Genomic DNA, 19,779 nt, shown 5'->3' with positions numbered 1-19,779 from the left:
AATCTCTGTTCTTAGATATGCTCAAAATCCTGAGGTCATGACAAAACAGTGAATATATTGTTTTAATTGACCCTGCTTTGAGCAGGGAGGTGGCCTAGATGATCTCCACAGGTCCCTTCCAACCACAGGCCTGTGATTCTATCATTATATTCAGGACAGGTGTTTCCAGATTTACAAACTCTTAGTCAAGCTCAGGACAGATAATATTTCTTATCTTTCAAATAGGTACTTAAAATAAAGGCTTAAAAAGTCCAATTTGAGTTTAATTTTAAAAATATTCTGCAAAATAATATAAAAATTAAAGGTCTGTAGGTACTCAATTAGGAACATTTGTATCTGGAAAGGAAATGAAAGACTACAGCTTCTTCTACAGCACGAACAAAAATTAGCCACTGAATGTTCCCCAGAGGAACGTTACCACGAAGGAATTTCAAAAGGAGAAGACAGATGTAAATCTTTCTTTTTTTCTCATTTGTTGGCTCTAGCCTGCAAAACACAATGACAGGAGCAGAACACAGCATTGCAGGGAAGCCTGAGATACAGTAATGGTTTAACCACGCTCAAAGTAAAGCACTGTCTTTATGAACTGACTTTGTTTAATGCTGTAGCTAGCTGTATCGTTCAGCAAAAGTGATTTGCTAAATAATCATTGTTGAATCAACCACTGAAGTCTGTTTTGTATAATTTACTTTTACAAACCTAGAAGTTCTGATACATGGGATTACAGTGCTAACCCATCACCCCACAAGTGACATTATTTTCAGTTCAAGATTTCAGAATGTTTTGTTTGCCTAAATCTCCATTTGTTGAAAACAAACATAAAAGTTTGCCAACTTCAGTGAGTGAGGTATTAGTATAATATGAAAACACTCTTCAAAATCTTATTCTTAGTTTTCACAAAATGTATATGCTTTGGCGGACTGTGCAAGCACAAATCTAGCAACTTAAAATTCACCCGCAGACTTCAGCTACCTAGAAATTTTAGTTTTTCTTAGATTTGATATGGATTACTACTACAACATTTCTTACAGGATCTAGCCCTTTTCACAGTCATTCAGCATCGTTTCTTCCTCCACAATTTCTTTCATCCTGCAGAATATAATGGCTGCCAAGGCAAACTGGGTATCCAGATAAATATTTGTCAGTAACATAAAGGTGCCCGGCGCATAAGATTTACTTAGAGAATCTTCTCTACTTGTAACGTGAAGATTTTTATATAGCAGTCTTTCCTATGCAGAAGGGGAGAGACAGGCTTAACATTTATTAGGGACTACTCTTGCTAACTGAAAACTAATACTTCTACAAGTTTTTTATTTTAAAATTTTGTCTTTGATTGTTAAGTTCCAGGGGTTTGTTTGCGTTTTTGTTTTGTTTTTTAAGAAAAAATCCTAGAAAGCAGAAAAATGTCCTGAAATCACAAATATTAACAAATGATTTTATTTCAAGAAGAATGCTCATACACTCTGGTATTTTATGTAATCCTTTCTCAACACTGGTGTAAACCATATGTGAAATGCAGTAATTTTCTTTTTAATTCACGTTATCTACACTCACATTTCAAGCATACTTCTATAAGCATAAATTATGAGTGTCTAAACATCTATCTGACATATATTGTGTTAAGTATATAATAAACAGACCCAGTTCCACAGAAGGATCTGTCATTTTATTAAAATAACTTTCTTTCAGAGCTTTGGCTGAATAAAGATTTAGAAGCACGAGTTGTAGAAATATTAACAGTTTTGAACTTATATATATATATATTGCAAGGGAGATTTTTATAGACAAAAATGCTGCAAAATTGTTTGCACATTATCCTCTACCATGTTGCAAGTGACAAATAAGAGTATCCGGAATCAATAGTTTTTATCGTATCACTTGAAACTATAAAGATATTTGGGATACCTTTTTTAAAGACAGTTATCAGATTTATCAAATTGTTTACATTTCTGACACAGTACAGGTGCTAAAAGAGAGGCTTCCTTTTGAAAAAATGCTCATAAAAGAATTAAAAAAAACACATTGCTCACTCATGCATACTTCATTCCAAATCTATGTATCATTAACTATTTTATATGTTTATTATGTATCTTATGTATAAAAATACAATAATGGGGCTCCTAAGCCATATGTTGCATGTTTTTCACTGTCAGAACAACTTTTCAGGGTCACAGTTAGCTGGGTACAGCACGTAACAACCTCAAAACTAATTTAAGTTGTCCTAGAAGCCAATGGCCTTTTTCTGTGTGTAATTATACCTGGTAAAATTTGTGTACCCCATCATCCTTCAATATACATGAAATTTAGGCTACTATGCAAGATTCTAGAATAGGGATATAAACCAGGCTGTAACTAAGCCCAAGACTGAAGTGGGCAAAGTAGCATCGAGCAGCTTTTCCCATCAACTGTTCCTGTCCCATTACCAGCCTTGCCAGGTCAAACAGAAAAAAACTTGTATTTTCAGGCTTCTGTAACTTTGCTGAAAACAAGATGAATCCAAAAATGTAGCACCTGATTAATACTCATTTTAAATGAATTTGGAAGTCCCGATAATATCCCAGTATGACCATCTCCTTATAGCTGGCATTCTTAAGAGTTTTCTATCAAAAAATCACATTTCTCAAAACCACTTTTTCATTATCTTCCACTTCAGAACTATGTACCTTTGGTCATTTTAGAGCATATCTGAATCTGATCTTCATACATTATCTGAACATATACCACTACACATGAAACTTCTAGAGCAATTAAAATAAGAACAGAAATCCCCTATTTAGCTCCACAGTAGTTTTGTATTCATACTAACCCTGTTTACCAGGATCAGTTTAGTCAGCTGAAGTTTCTTTCTTTGACAATTATTCAGCAAACAAATAAAGGATTTCATACAGTCTTTTCTCTTCCTAAGCCAACAAAAAGGTAGTATAATGATACAACTTCACTCTTCCTAATATTACCAGTTTTTAGTAATCAGTGTCTAAACTCACAGTGAGAATATATTAAGCTTTCCTGCCTTGAACTTTAAGAAAAGTTTCAAGAATATAAGAAGTGTCTCAAAAGAACATGTTTTCTGTCCCAACTATTAGCCTAATATCAATACTACTATCTCCTAAGAGGTGTTTTCCTCCTTCTTAGGTGACTCATAACATATTGCATTTTGTATGGTCTCTGGGTAGAACATCCACCTTGGTGGTTTTTATTTTGAGTCTAAATTTGAAAAATAAAACCAGCCTCTTCACTCCAAGATCAAGATAGTGCAATTTCCAGTCCCTAGATGATGTAACAAAAACGAGGTAGTAGCTGATACTATTCTTCCCTCTGCCCAGTCTTCATCCACTGACTCATAATTTACAACTCTCACTTTCAGCAAGAATTGCCATTCCACACTATGTACTATATGATATATAGACTCTCCTGAAAAAGTGCAAGGTCTGTAATTTTTCTGCACAGGAAGTGTAGGGAAAAAAATTACACATGCTAACCAAAGCATTTTACCCTTCTAAGGGTAAATTATTTCTGCTGACCCAAATTTATCTTGTAGTCTAATTTAGGCACAGGATGTCTTTTCATTCTCCAACCTTATTTGTTGTATCACTATTTCATCCATAGAGATAGCTGTTTGTGGCATGAAAGGGATAAACACCTCAAATGACCTAACAAGTACTAAAGTCTACTTAGTCTTCAACTTATGAATCGTTTAATTGAGGAGCATTATACACAACAGACCCAAAAGCTGTATTACTTATCTGCGTGTCTGTTTATCATGCATACTCATCCTTTCTGAACATAACATATTCCATCTTTTATCACTTCCTCATTGTTTTTTCATAGCAACCCTAATCTAACACTTGTGGAAGCTGATGAAAATCTTCTCATAAATATTTAAATATAAAGATACTTTTTTCTAGATCAAGAACATTTCAACCTCCCCTTTAGAAAATGGACTTGCAGTTCTAAACAAGAGTTCTCTATTTTTTCAAGATATATTGTCTGATCTAACAGAAGATATCACTCCCTTTCACCTTATCCCTTGCAATGAGTCTCTCCAAACATTTATTTAAAAACTAATTATGCTATACTAATTCCATCAGCAAACCATTATGCAGGTATACCATTATGCACATCGCAGGTTAGAAAAGCAAATGTTACTGGTCTGTTTGTCTATATCTGCATTGCTTCATTTAAAAAGCTTTTTATGTAAGAGTTTGTTTTAAGGTAAAGACGATGATAAGTCTGAGAAGGTGGTTGAGCACTGGAACAGGCTCCCCAGGGCAGTGGTCACGGCACTGAGCCTGCCGGAGTTCAAGAAGCCTTTGGACGATGATCTCAGACATAAGGTTGGATTTTCAGGGTGGTCCTGTGTGGAGCCAGAAGTCGGACTCGATGATCCTTGGGTGCCTCTTCCAACTCAGGATATTCCATGGAAAAAGCCTAAAATAACCATGATGTTCTAAGGCTTAAACACAAGTACAAATTTTGAGCCATCTTCCAAAAAAAATTTAAACTTTTTAAAATAGATTCGTAAGATCCAGAATAACAAACTAAGCTGCTGCATCAATCATTGTCACTTAGACAAATTGTACATAAAACACACTTGTTACTGACTCACTTGACTGTCCATTTCCAAAATGACACAGAAGAATGAACCAAAAGGAAATAGAAAAGAGACCAATAGAGACATTTTAAGAAATGCTGAGTACAGGAAAAGTCAGTGAATGAATGAAAAGCAACAAGAAAAACAAAAAAGGTACGGGGAGACTGAACCCAAGGGTTTGAAGCTATTGCTCACAGCATTTTCATGCATATGCAAGAGAAATATACCTATATGTCTACCTGTATAATATCTAGAGAGATAGAGATACTGTAGGTAGATAAAATAATATGAACTGAGCTCCTGTTTCAATTTGAAAAATATGGAAGTAAAATTGTGAGCATTAAAAAATGCATCTGAAATTTTAGAAACTCTTTCAAAACTTTTGCTATAGATGCAGTTCGTTTTCTTCCCGAACAAAGAAATCTGATAGTGAACTCAGAATGACATCAAACCAATAACACTAGATTGTTATTAAACTACTTCTGTCATACTCAAAGGGCCTGGTGACTCAAAAGAAATAAAAAAAATTAGAAAACACAAAGCCATGAACCCTCATACAAGGTACCTTTTAGACAGGTTGGAATTGGTAAGCCTTGCTTGTTCTACCTCTGTTCATTATTCAGATATTTTCAAAAAGTAATGGACATCTACATCAGGCTGAAACAGTTACATGCATCAGCAATACAAAGTCATACAGCTTACTGTAGTGTTGCTCTCTCAACCCTCAGAAACTGACACAGATCAAAGGCAGCTTTCTGAGAGAAACATGCAAATAACTAAAAATTACTTCAATTTCAAGCTGTTGCTGATTCACATCCAGTCAAACAAGAAAGTGCTTTACTTGATTCATGTTCACTTTGGAAAGCAGGGTGAAAATCAGCTTCTTAATTAAAATGAAGAGTCAGAGTCACATCCCTCAGAAATATACAAGATTTCTTCCATTGACAGCGTACAGTTTGGACTGGACCGATAATCAAACCAGGTAACACAGTGAACGGAACGAACAAATTGAAGCGATGGCAAGTCTGGCAGATTTCCACCTCTCTGGCAAAATAATTTCAAACAGTAAATAAAAATACATATTATATATACAGATAATTCATCTGTATTTACATTCCCGATAAAAACCATTAAGAGCAAAACATAAGAATCCTCCTGCCTACCCAACTAGGTTTAGGTAATTATAACCCCAGGCCTGTCTTAATAATGTTCCCTACCTCCAAAATCACTACAATGATCTTAAACAGCCTCTTGTTAGACTATTTTTTCCCCTCACATACTCATATTTTAAATTATTTCTAATGGTACAATTATCCCAAAAAGAGTTTGACATTCTGCAATGGAAAGAATAAATAAAGCATTTTCCAGTAATTCCACCCACATTTACTAAAATTAGTTCAGAATCATTTCTGGAAGAAAAGAATCTCTCTTTCTTTTGAATGCATCTCAAATTTGCTCAGTTGCATAGCTCCTTCACAGGGTATCAGTTTTAACCACCAGAATACTTGGATTGTCTATTTACTATCTTAGTATCAATATCCTTCGATGGAAATAAAAGTAACATGGAAAAAGAAAAAAGTTACAGTAAAAGGCAACTACTGATACAATACTGTTTTTTTCTTTCGGTTTGTTCTTGTTCCCCCCCCCCCCCCCCCCCCCCCCCCCCCCCCCTTTTTTTTATTACCAGAAACAGTACTAACAGATCACTCAAAGGTATAGGTCAATAAACCCCTAGTCGAAACCCGTTGTGGGATGTTATAGCAATGTATTATTCTTCCATGAATAATACTTTGATTAGGTATCTGATATGGCATCCTTGCAGATAGATATCCACAGGTGGAATTTAACTTTAAAAACTGCACACAGGCCTTAGAATTTCAGTGTAATTTCAGTGTGTTCAAAACTCAAAACTGCTGTACCACAGGACCCACACAGTCTTTATTGGTGTCACAAAGGCCATCTCAACTGGTATTCTGTACGTAGTCTCCCGGAGACAATGAGTTTAAGGCAAGCTTTCAATCATAGGGATGATGGCAAAGAAAAGGAAAAATAAGATGTACGCACTTGAAAGGGAAATAATAGCATTGTGGGGGAATAATCAGTTTTCTGCATGTTGGACTCAAAAAGTGGGAGCAACAAAACATAAAAATACTAAGTATTTGTGTCCTTCACTAAAAGACATCCTCATTTATTCAGAAAGTAGGATGAAGTACTAGAAAAGTAAGTACTTAAAGTCTTCAGAATTAGCAATAAATAAGATTCAAAGATTTTGTTATCAATTTTATTGATCTAAGTACTCTCTAACATTGCTTAAAAATAGGCGGGACAGTTCAGGTGATCAAAGTGAAAGTAGATTTATCCACTCTTACTAGCTAATTTTTCCATACCAGTATGCACCTAACCGTTTAGAACAAAGTCATGGTGCAAGTATTTTATTTGCATATAATACAACAGGCACACAAGGTTCAGAATATACAAGCAACCCTTAAAATGCACCTGCAGTTGGCCTTACATGGTGATTAAAAGGAAGAGGAAATAGACATACTCTTGGGCTAAACCCTGTACTAAAGAAGTAGGTTAATTTGTAGTCATCACTCTCTTTTCCATTGATTTAGTATTTTGCAATTTTAAAAGGCAAGAGTAGAAATAAATCTTGACCTGAAGAATGTATTCTACGTGTCTTGCTCCCAAAATGGTAGAAAAATAGGTACTCTAATCCTGAGCTTTTAAATGAAATTACTTAAGGGAGATTAACTGTTTGTAACAGAAGCATTTTGGTGCAAACAGCAATGAGGCAATGACTCATGTTTTGCTATTTAATATGGACATAAATCCTCCTCCTCAGAAAGCTCTGTTACAATTTCAGCAGTGAAAATGGCATCTTTTCTGTTTCTCCCTTCAAAGCCAGCATTTTTATCTTCAGGCCTGCACAATAATGTAAGTAATATTACCATGTAAACATGCATATTAAAGCAGAAGCCTTCACATTTCTCTTCTACGTATGCTTATTCTGTCAGAGACAATACAATCAATTCATATTCACAGGGAAAACATGGTTAGCATTTTTAAAGTATGTATTTACGGCCCCTTGCCTAGCTTAATTTAAAAACACTGAAGCATTAAGGTTGTCAATGTCTTTGGCTAGTTTCATCCCCATTTGACATGCAAGGAAACTGAACCATAGACATTACCAAGCAATTCCAGGAGAAGGGCACATACTGCTTCAGAAAGTCATGCTACAAGCTGGTCAGCTGCACTTTCCATGCATTACAAGCAAAGAGTAGACCCCATTTTGCAGACCTAACCTCGCAAGCAGAACATAATGGTATTGCTGAGTGCAACAACACTCCTACTGCAGAGCTCTGCTTATACAAGTGGAGTTACCAGTGCTTCGACCCAGCTTGAATCCAACTTCCTGCTCTTCTCCAGCTGGTAAAGAGAATCAAGCTGGAGCTACACAGGCAACTTTGAAGAGCTGCTCTTTAATCTGAGCGTAAACTGTTCCAGTGTTTAACTGTTTTCTTCATTGTTCACCAACACTTGTCTGGGGGTGCTGGCGGGGTGAAGCAGGTATTGATGGTAGAAGCTAATTGATACCTGCCCAAATTAACTCACTGTTTTTACTTCAAGAAGTGTGGACTCAAGTCTTTTTATTTGGGACATAACTGACAAATCTGTACATAAAACTGTCCTGAGGAAAAAAGAAAAAAAAAAATGCTCCAGGAATTTCTTCTTGTACCCTTCCTGTGCCCCTGGACTTTCACGGAAAACCCTGTGGCAACTTTTCCAATTTAATTCAAAGTTAGAGTACATTGATGTTCAAAAAAAATAAAAACAAATTGCATCATTCTGATTTAAAATCCACTGAAAAACAAAACTATGTATTTTGTTTAAGTGGAAGATTTAACCTTAAAAATCTACAGAAAATTGCCATAGGTAAAACTGTATTGATCCACTTGCAAAGCCAGAAGAATTCTCAAACTAGACAATTACTGGAAAATGGATGAGGACAAGAAGGATGGATAAATTACTTTCCTCCACATTAGCAAGAATGTAAGATTACGCTCTTTGAGGCTGCAGTCTTTCTTCATTACACATTATTTTGACTCATTGATGCTGGGCACCTTTGTTTATATAAACTTACAAAAAACATGTCTAAAGTGCTACAGATACTTTCCTAGCTACTCTAAGTAAACAGTCAACAACAGCCATACCCCTGGTTAATGCCCTCAGCTTGGATTCATACACACTTAGAATGATGTAACTGCATTCATATCAGTTAATTTATCCCTGCTGCCACACAGCCTCAATCCAAATTTGTTATGCTATAGTAAACTTAAGAACAGTGGAAGAACAGTAAAGCAGACATTACAGAGATACACTGGGACTGAAATCACACTGCAGCATGTTTCTCTACGCAAAGAGTGTGTGATTTTGAAATTATACAGTGACTAAGAAATATTCCTAACACATTCTATGGAGAGAGAAAGTGGTAGGTATCTAAAAATCCATTAGTACATACAGGGTAGATGGGCAAGATATTTTCAACAGCAGTTAACAAGTTCAAGAAAGCACAGCAATTGCACTCAGCCCTGCTGTGAATTGACACGGCTGACAAGGAGTGACTCAGCTAATCTGCACATTGGAGTAGTACACATACGCAGAACCCACAGCCATGCGACAACGTGGAATAAAGAAACCTGCTCCCGGAACATCTGCTATCAAGATACAGGCGATTATATCCAGAGCCTCATGCTTTTATTCCTCAACATTAACCCCTCCCAGGGCAATTCTTTGCAAAAAGAAACAAGCAGAAACATTGAGTTCAATGCAAAAGAAACTGAAAGTATAGAATTTAAATAAAAAAACTGCATCATCAACAGTCCATTAAAATAATAATGTGAATATGAAATATCTGGTACCTTTCCCTGCTTGTATAGAACTCTCAGCCAGAGGCACTAAGGTTTGCCTCAGACAGATGTATCTAAGTGATCTAGGAGAAGTTTCCAAGTCTTTTGTCTTTTTTCTTCATCTGGTTTATTATGACTCATAAAGCAGAAAGCCATTTTTTTCCATAGACAGTGGCGTTCATCTGATAGCTATAGGGAGTTCGCATTCGGTGGGAAAGACTAGCTTTTCAAGAAGTGCCTCCATGAGTCCAGCAAGGTTATTCATGGAAAGAGTAGCAACATCAAAAACTGCAGTGACTGTGATAGCCATGTAAAATTAGTTTTAACAGCTTGAAGCACAGGATTTAGGGAACTCTTATATCCACAGACTGCAAAGGCTAATGTTATTGTTCAGACTGGTCAGACCTCCGCACAGACTGATCTAGGACAGTAATTATACAGGGGACGCTAGCCTAACTTTAAAAACCTTTCCCTGAGGCTATACCTCTGTGTCTTTGGCTAAAGATACCACTTACAGCATCAGTCTTCGAACCCAGAGCTATTTGGTTTCAGAATCTGAAGCTACTTTCTTTTTACGGCATATAATCCTATAATTGTGTATAATTGTTATATGTGTTGGTTCTTCAGCCTTAATATGTTGGGTTTTTTTCAGACTTTGCCATTAGACATCCTCACTGTAGAAACTGCTTCCATTTTCCTTTTCAGTTCATCTTCAAGACCTAAAGAAAACTTTTCTTATACAAAAAGCTACCTCTGGAAGATTAAATAAGATGTCCCTTCCCAAAGTACTAAAACTTCTAAATGAACAAAGGAGATGAGATCTCCTTGAATTTCTTCATCTCAAGAACCATCTACATTCCCATCGTGCTTACCCCGGTATAAAAGTCTCTGCTTAAGTGATGAAGTAATTCTGGTTTCTCCTGTATAACACAAAGCTTCAGACTGAAGTTTGACTGTCAATACAACCTTACCACTGTGTATAACCTTACCACCGTGTTGGCATTTAGACCACCACCTGGTGGAACAAAGGCAAAAACATTGCTAAAGTTATCCTAAAATTAGCTAAATAAAACTGTTCTACAAGTATACCCCAGACAACAAGGATTAATTTTAAGTCTTGACAGAATGATTTCTTGTCACATTCCAAATCATTCCTGTCATAGCACATCAACTCAGGCATAGACACAGACCCAAGCTTGCAGTCCTAGTTCCTGAAGTCCTTAAATTATAATCTGATTTTTACCTCATTAAAACAACATCACCTTTACGGAGTGTGAAAACGTGAACCAAGACACAATGGAGTGTTACCTGCCTTGGTTTGTGGAAAACTGGGAGTATGTCAAAGAGCTCTGAATGCAAAAACATGTGAAGTGGTGTATCAGCACTAAGAATCACTATGCAGAAGAGTCTTAAAGTACTCACACAAATGACAAACATCTGTCAAATCCCTGTCACTAACAGTGTATGCTACTATCCTGACTCTCTTTAAACTCAAGCGTCTACTACAGGTTTTGGGGGAAGAGTAGCTGGACTACTATTCTCTGCTGCTTCTACCTGTCAGCAGAAACTGAATTTGAGTCAGAGCGCAGGGCCATGAAACCATCACGTCATGATGTGTGAAGGGCTCCCAACACCTAGAGTCAAGTAGCCCTCAAGACAACAGAAGGAGTCACTGGCAGACTGCAGTCACTATACTACGGGGCACCATCTTGTGACAGTGTTCTCAGACTTACCATAAATGACCTACTCTTTGAGGGGTCTGTACGTTGTGTATTCTAACACTACATTTTGCCACCTCTTGAAGTTTCCACTGGATGCACCTTCAGGTCCTGAAAAAACTAGCACAATGCTATTATCTGGTGCCAAATCAGGCAAAGGATACAAAAACAAATTAGTAATATTGAGCAACCATGAGGATAAGAGCTCCTTACAAGTACACAATGTTGTTATGAACAGTTGGAGCTTTCTAAGGAAGGTGATACAAAGGAGAATTATTGTACTTGCACATTAATTATGTGCCATCTCAAAATGAGCTGTGCAGCTGTTAAGAAGTTATTTATTAAGTAACAGTGTTCATCTAAACAAAAGGAAAACAAACTCAGTCTCCTGCTGGGCAACATGCTATCCCTGTACAGGATTTATCATGTAGAAAAGACAAAAAAAATTGTAAATACTTAGCTGGATATTCCTATGTAGATCTTTTCTAGGAGAGCATGACAAGGTTCTCTGAAGACAATAGAACAGGTTTTAGATATTAAAAAAAAAAAAACACAGTTCTTTCAACTGTTTCAACTATGAAAAAGGGCAACCACACAGCTACCTAGTTTCTCATTATTATCTCACACCTGAAGATGATCTGAAACAAATTTAATTAACACCTCCAAAGTAGAGGTCGTCAATGCAATAAGGAAGAGCTACCACTGCCCTGACATATCACAGCTCTCACACAGACTTCTAGAAGTCCATTTAATGTCAAAGGGCTCATTAAATACACCATAGCTGATACCTTACACTCTCCAACCATTTCACTTGGTACTTAACTTCAAAGACTCAGAGCATAGACTCAAGATTAGTGTCACCTGATCTAAATCTGTTCTGCTATTGATGGAAGAATGATCTACCAGGTGTGACCCCCTCTCCACTCGTGCTCCCACTTATACTAGCATTTAGGAGTTGTGCAGTTGCACATTTTATTGGAAGGGAGTACCTGGAAATGCTAAAATTACTGTCAGTTCCCTAATTGGATTGAGACTGCACGGTTGCAGTTGCAGGAGAGCTGGCACACAAAAAGCATCACAAACATGCAGTTGCACAAGGAAAGGAAAGAAGAACCACTCTTTCTGATACAGCAAGAGCTTCATCCAACTTAACTTCACCATGAAACTATACCAGGAAACCTCACCTTCATTAATACCATAAACTAATGAAATCTACTGGTAAGTCTGACAGCCATTTCATCTGCTCCAGAGCATTACTCCCATTCTGCTACCCACTTCTCTTGGGTCTTTTTTTCTGTTGCACAAAGTACTGGATGACTGAAGTGATCTGTTTTAAACCTAACCATTACTTTCATGGTTTAGCTCAGGAAAATTCCCCAGTGGTCTTGTGAGGGAGAACACAAGGGCTAGAACAGGGAGATAACTGGCAATGACATCTTCCTGCATTGACTGTGGCCTGAAAGATACAAGAAAAATGAAACAGATTTTCCTCTTTTGTTTTTTTTTTTGTTTGTTTGTTTGTTTTTGAGGTTTCTCTGAACACCTTACTAAGGTATACTGTGTACATTTCCAGCTGCTTCTTTAGCTGTAGTTTCAAATCAGCAAGTGTGATCAACAGACGTATTTGCACAAATATAAGTTTTAATAAAAGCATGTGACTTAACATTGTTTCAAAAGAATATATGTACACTTTTCACTTTAAGGAAGCAAAAATATCTACTACATATACATGAATTAATTTGCATGAATTAATTTGCATAACAGAGTCAAGGTCATGCAATTAATTTATCCATCCAACTAAGTGAATCAAGAGTGAAATTTCTATATAATATAGATTGTAATTAAAAACAAGACATTATTACCCTGAGCATAATTCAATAAAGACTGAAGAATACAGCTTGCAGGTATAGTTGGTAGAATTATTTTCCAACACGCTTAATGTGACAGTTGGATCCTTCAGTACACTATCTAGGCAACAGGACCATAAATTCAGAAGCTGTATAATCTTTTATATTAAACAATGTTTATATTTGAGAACTAACTCCTAGAGTTATATTTAAAGGAAAGTTTTCATTTAATTCAAAAGCTGAGTTGCTTGCCCCTACAGAGCAAATAAAAATCTCAAACTAATACCATGAAGACTACAAACTAAAGGAAAAAAAATTAAAAAAAACTCTAAAGTACTAGTTAGTTGTTTTGATGCTCACAGTTAACAAAATATAAAGTGTAAAGAGACATTTAGAATTTAAGAATACTCTAGCTAACCAAAGATGGCTATGATAAAGTACAACTTTTTTTTTTTTTTAAAATAGAAAAGTACTAGGTTTATAAGCATTTAATTCTTTCCAATCTAGATAGAGTATCTATTGTATTGTCAAAAACTGTGCTAAAGGTTTTGGAGGGGGACTGTATTGTTTTCTGAACTGGGAGATAGATTTCCTCCAAAACCAAAGTACAGTATGTTCCCAAGAGGGTGAATAATTCAGTCTTCCACCTTGATAACTCATTATTACCCTGTTATTTTGAGTATGACAGAAATGTCAAGGCCTGTAAGCTTTAACACTAAGCAGGCACAAATAAACAAAAAGTAGCTGAAAACAAAATAATACAATACACACAACAATGCAAAACCCCCTAGGGAAAGCTATCAGAAAAGCCTTCAGAAAACAAACCACTATACAGCGTGCACGCTAGTAAATATCCCTGAATCCAAACCAAATTGACATCAGACAAACAATGCATACTTAGCTATTGGCTTTATGCCCTAAAAGCGTAAGTTACAGTAAGACAACTGAGAGTAAGTGCTGCCATTAAACATCAGCAATCATGGAAGCTACAGGCAAAGGTTCATAGCACAAATAAAAATTGATGTCCCTGAGCCGCTTATTGTCACTCTCCTGGCACAGGTCACAATGCCTTGAAGAGTCAGCGCAATGCACAGCATTCAGTTGGCTTCAGTGCAAAGTCTAGCAGCTTGTCTTAATCTGCTGATGTTTTTCTATGATAAGCCATCAGTCTTGATGCTGACATGGATGAGATAAACATGGCTGTTCTGCCCTCTTGGCTCTTCTGTAGGGGGAGCAACATCGAAAACTCATTCAGAATACTACTCTGGCGTAACCCAGCAGAACACCAAGCATTCAGGCTAAAGCGCTAAAACCTAGTTCCTAGACATTTAGATGCCTCTCCCTCTATAGGCACTCAAATCCATTTGATTTCAATGGTAAGTTCATAGACATCTGACAGCCTGGTCTAAAGAAGTCCAGTTCCTCAACCAGAATTAAGGTTAATGGAGATTACAACGAGTGACATTCTTAGTTAGAACTTGATCAGTCTCACTGCAGAATGTTACCTAATTAAAATTGAGTACTCTCAGCAACAACAGTCTGGAGCTGCAGTTCACCCATGCTTAGGTCATATTGAAGTGACTCTGGCCACCAAGAGAGCTACTGAACCCGTTCCTTTTGCTTGCACAACTGTTTCTGTAGCTACACGATGAGCCAAACCAAGGAGCAATCTATAGTACCACTGTCAAATGAGAAGTAACAGAAGAGACAAAAAGAACAAACTGCTGAAACTGATATGAGAGCTGTGAAACGAGCATCTCCTCACATACGCTGTAGAGCAAGAATCAGTCAAAAAACCACAAACACACGTTATTCAGGTACTAAAAACCTCAGAGAGTAAAAGGCTGTGCTGTTCTCTCCAACTAGGATGTCAACACATCTATTTTCAGACTACTATTGTAAGGCTTCAGAAGCAGATATGTAACGGGGGGTGGGGATTCTACTAAACATAAAACAGCTCTGCGTACAAGCAGCCCAGAGCATCCAAGTTTAAGGGTGGGAAAGAAAGGCTGGGAGTGGGTTTTGGGGGGAAAAGAGGCTAGTAAGTGTACAGAAAGTGGCTGCTGTTTTTTTTCCTGTTTAGAATGAGAGCCATTACAACATGAGGACTCTTTTTGGACTTTCACAGAAATTAATTACTAAGCATTAGCTTTGCTGTATCATACAAAGGCTTCACTCAGTATTATTCAGCTCCACTGTGCTGTACAAGAAACACTGCTTTAAAGATATCCCCCTCAGTAAATTAAACGTCTCCAGCTCGCAGATCAGAGTTATATAAATAAGTGACAACATAAATATGAATGTGCCACAACATTAAATATTTCAATACTACTTGTAGATACCGAAGGTAATAGATTTACTTTATTATTGTTTTTGCAGGGTATTTTTGTTTATTTGTTTTGGAGTTTTGTTAAGTATATGGATTTGGCATCCTCTCCAAATGGAGCACAACACATAAATCATTAACAATTCATTTCAATCTCACTAAAGGCAGTTTTCCAGGGGGATTTTCAGAAACGGCAGTGGCTTTATGGATAACATCAAGGAGAGTCCCACATAAGGGACAACCTGAACGAAGGCAAATAATGCATCTGTGTGATAAAATGAGGCATGAAAAGACCAGACTGTCATTACTGTCAAACAGGAACAGGCAGAGATATTGTATTATAATAGATGAAAAAAATACCAGACAAGCCAAAAATATATACCTTTGTGCATTACATAAAGGATACTACTCATGTTACAGGCAGCTTTTCAACTCTGCTTATGCCCTACTTGATGGGGGAAAGGCAATATAAAGCAAAAGCTTCCACTGGATTAGTGTATTAACATACCTGGACAATCACAGCAAGTGATTGCCTTACAAAAAGCTTACCAAGCAGAGAAGAAGCTACCTTTCAGCAATATAAGACTATGCAGAGGCAAAAATGAAAACTTCAGCACAAGGAAATTAATATTATGTCTCCAGAACAGCTGTTCAAGTAGAGAGAAAGCAGATGAAGATGTCAAGAGAAGTTCAAGGCCAGGTTGAAAAGCAATTAGTAAGATGAAAGACATGAAGTAGAACCTTTTACCCTTTAACAAGGCAACGATCCAGTAATGATATATTGCTAGAAACATGATCTTTAATTGAGAAAAGAGCAGAAAGAACAAAGAAATTTGCTGCCACGGGGCTAGGGGGAAGTCAACCATGCTTCCTGCTGTGAGGTAAAAAAATGAAATTGATGTGCATCTTTCCAACGATATGCACCACATGCGAACTGTTTCCTCTGAATTTCCCTAGAGTCAACAGACTACTTTGATTACAAGTACCACTTGCAAAACAGAAGTTTTTAAATCCAGTATTTAATAAGGTTTGGCATTAAAAATATATGTTTTTTTCAAGAGTAGTACTAGTGGACAAAAAAACACTGAACTAAAAATAATTGCACAGACCCCAAGAAGGGAAAATTAAGGCACTGGGAATACGTACTCTAAACACTGAGGACAGTAATAGACTAGAAGAGCACTTAAAATAGCAGAATAAGCAAACTGTGAGGAATCTGCAGCTGTTTCTCCAATTACTAGGTATTGTTTAAAAATGAATATGCAAATCAAAATCCTTCAGAATACTTGTACTCTCAACGATGACTTACACAATAGTTGAAAGAGATCTGTATTTTAACTATCAATGTTTAAGTTATTCCAGTAACTGCAGATAAATATTTTAAAGAACAAGGAGGAGGTAAAATGAAAAACCAGAACACAGGGAAGCATTAATATAGTATCTTCCACAGTATTTCCTAAAGACAACTTGAGAGATCAGTTTTGTATTCTCCTCAGAAAGCCCAGATTTATACAGTATGCTCAAATAGCTCTGCTACCAGTGTGTGGTAACTGCTCATGCCTTAGAGCAAATACGAAGGCATCGAACGATTGGCATCATTGATGTTAACACTCAGGGTATCTTGCAAAATCAGCTGCAGGGGAAAAGAAGATGAAGTACTAGTCAGTGTTGGTGAGGGCCATATTAGAAACTCAGAAACGTTGGTACATCTACACAGGCAGACTATTTATGCAATATAAAAAAAAAAGAGAGAGAGAGAAAAAAACTACAGTACCTATTTTTATCTTGTTTATACAATCAGCGTAGAGGAAAGTAAAAACTACTACTGCAAGACAGAAAATAAAAGGAGCGAGGAGTAAATACACAAGAAAAAAAAAAAAGCTATACATAACCATGAAGGTCAGTAATGTTTGACAGTAACATTTTAGGAAATACCTGAGTAGGTAAACAGCCCTTTCAATATCATTGAGTTCTTCATCAACTGTCAGTCTTTCTATTTCTTCTGGTGTCTGTCAAGCGTGAAATAGAGATTATGAGTTTACAATGCCTTACTATTTCCTCATTTTAATCTTCTTAAAGCAACCCCTTCCTCCCCACATCCAGGGACAGCTCCAAGAGTAATTTAAATTTAATCCTTGAAATCTCCAGCTTCAAACTGAGTCAAATAAATGGTTCACCGGGAAAAGCTGGGAGGTAATGGAAGTACAGCTCCATGCCAGGCACTACCGCAATTAATCACTGAAAGGAAAGTATAAACAAGTCGCATGTAAATTAATCTAAAGACTTAAGTTAGTCTATTTTTTTTTTGCAGCTTAACAGGCTTATTCTGAAAATATTAAGTCCCTGCTGTATGGGACTCAAGACTGTTTATTCCAGGAGGAAGGAAAGCAAGCTTTAACACCCGGGTGCCGGGCAAGCAGCCCGCCCGGTCAGGTAGCCGGGCACAGCAGAGACAATTTCACGCGGCTCGTAAAGCACCGTTCCCCGTCGGAGCAGATACCTTCAGACTCCTGCGGACCGGCCTCTCTATAATAGTTAGCTCCTGCAGGTCTTCTATGTATCCAAACAGACTGCCCTGGCTAAAATCCATCCTGGAGAAGAAGACCATCGGGTGCACGCACCACCTAGAGCCTCTGGCGAGGCGCCGCTCCCCCGGAGGCTGGCGGAGGAAGGGCCGGCACCGCGCAACGCCCCCGAGGAGCGGCCGCGCCGCGCCCGCCGCCGCCGCCCGCCCGGAGCCCGGCCTCAGCGCGCACACTGCGGCAGCGCCCGGTGCCCCGCCGGGCCCGGCCCCCGACGGGAAACTTTCCCCGGCCGGGCCGGCACCGGGCCGGGACAGCCCCGCCGAGCCGGTCGCCGGGGCAACGCGGCGCTACAGCGGCCTCCGCGGGGCAAAACTGCTGCCGAGCGCGGCAATATCTGAACGCGAGGAGGGGGCGTAGCTCGATGGCAGCCCCGGCCCCCTCAGCGCTCAGACACCGGGGGCTTGTTCTTGTCCCCGTCCCCCGTCCCCTCCCCGGGGGGTCCCCGCCGCCACCGCGGCCTCCCCCGCCGCGGCTGTGGGCCGGGAGCCCCCCTCACACCGCCCGCCCCCGGCCAGGTGTGCTCGGCCGTGCCTCGCCTCCACAGTGCTCGGAAGGAGAATGACACGGGAGTAAATCTGTAAAAATTCAGCATTTAATGTGAAATGCCCTAAGCAGATTCCTCCCCCAGCGAATGCTTTCAAATTAATTTCATTTAAAGGAGGAAGATAAAAAGAAACCTTTGACATACTTATCAGGGAACTGTGAACCTGCAACAAAGACATCATTTCCACTCTTCATAACTTCTTATTCCTCATCTTTGCGGTCCTTTTCCTCAGCCCTGGTACAGGAGCTCTTCCTGAGGCATGCAGTTACGACTTGGGAGCCGTAGGACTGCCTCACAGGGTGCATTGGGGGTACAAGGGAGAGTGTTTGAAAATAAAGGTATGCCACTTTCACCCCTGAAGGATGGACAAATAAGCATGGAAACACTACCTTTCTGAAGAACTTAATGTGACAACGTCTTTGGAGGTGGGCTACCAAAGCAGAAAGCATGCAGGGCGAGAATCAACAAACACAACCGCACCTGGCGCTCACCTAGCCAGGGAGTTCTCCGGGCTTTGAGACAGTGGCCTTTGCAATTACTGCAAAGGAAACAACCAAACAACCACGTTCATAACAAACAAACAACTGTAGATACTTTACAAGAGCTTATCTGAGGACTTCGTAATATTTCACTGCTGCTTTGAAAAGCACCCGTGACCCAACAAGTTTTGTTGGTAAAGATAACTCCAGAAATTGTAAGGATTAGACAATATTATGTAGCCCATTGCCAAGAATTTGATTGACTTTTATGATTGGTATCTCAGCTTTTATTTAGCAAAAAAAATAAATAAATAAACGTTATGCGTTATTTCTCTGTGTATTGGATAGGCCAAGACCTGTGCTCAGTTAAGCTGCTAAAACAGTAAAGAATTAAAGCATCTCCGTTATTTCAAACGTACATCAAAATTGCCAAGAGAAAAATCTGAACCAAAGTACATACAAAAATTAAATAATTAATTGTTATGTAACTGAAAACTGAAACAGTCAGTGTTTTCAAGACATTGTGATGAGCCAATGTGTACAACCAAAAACACTATTTTGAACATCTCTTTTGCATAATCCTTTTAAGTAGGGAAAGTTACTAGACTGGAAATTGATAGCTACCAATGTCCTCTCAAAGTCATTAACTAACTAGGCAGAAATTAAAAAAAAAAAAAAAAAAAAGAGAGCTTAATAAAATGTTCTCAAATTCAGAGTTCCGACAACCAAGACATCCAATGGTAAAGTATTACGAAAACATCTTCAAATCCTAATCTTAG

At 38.2% G+C, this 19,779-nt stretch overlaps 1 protein-coding gene across 4 annotated transcripts in view; it reads right to left on the bottom strand.

Moving 5' to 3' along the window:
* The window catches only part of PPP4R4 (protein phosphatase 4 regulatory subunit 4), a 78,358-nt gene extending 59,031 nt beyond the window's left edge, over positions 1-19,327 (bottom strand). For 2 of the 4 annotated variants that reach the window (XM_080594278.1, XM_080594279.1), the window contains exons 1-2: positions 17,893-19,327; positions 17,328-17,401 (exon numbers count right to left, since the gene is read on the bottom strand). In XM_080594278.1, the coding sequence (XP_080450404.1) occupies positions 17,328-17,401; positions 17,893-18,000 (182 nt within the window). In that variant the 5' untranslated portion in view covers positions 18,001-19,327. Of the gene's footprint in view, positions 1-17,166; positions 17,218-17,327; positions 17,402-17,892 lie in introns of those variants that run through there. The other 2 variants (XM_080594277.1, XM_080594280.1) reach the window with 2 other exon arrangements.
* Positions 19,328-19,779: the final 452 nt, after the last annotated feature.

The sequence above is a fragment of the Anser brachyrhynchus genome (genome assembly GCF_964034855.1).
Source record: "Anser brachyrhynchus genome assembly, chromosome: 5".
NCBI classification, from domain to species: domain Eukaryota; kingdom Metazoa; phylum Chordata; class Aves; order Anseriformes; family Anatidae; genus Anser; species Anser brachyrhynchus.
Note: the sequence above shows the minus strand (reverse complement) of the source record. Positions and strands in the feature narration are given on the sequence as shown.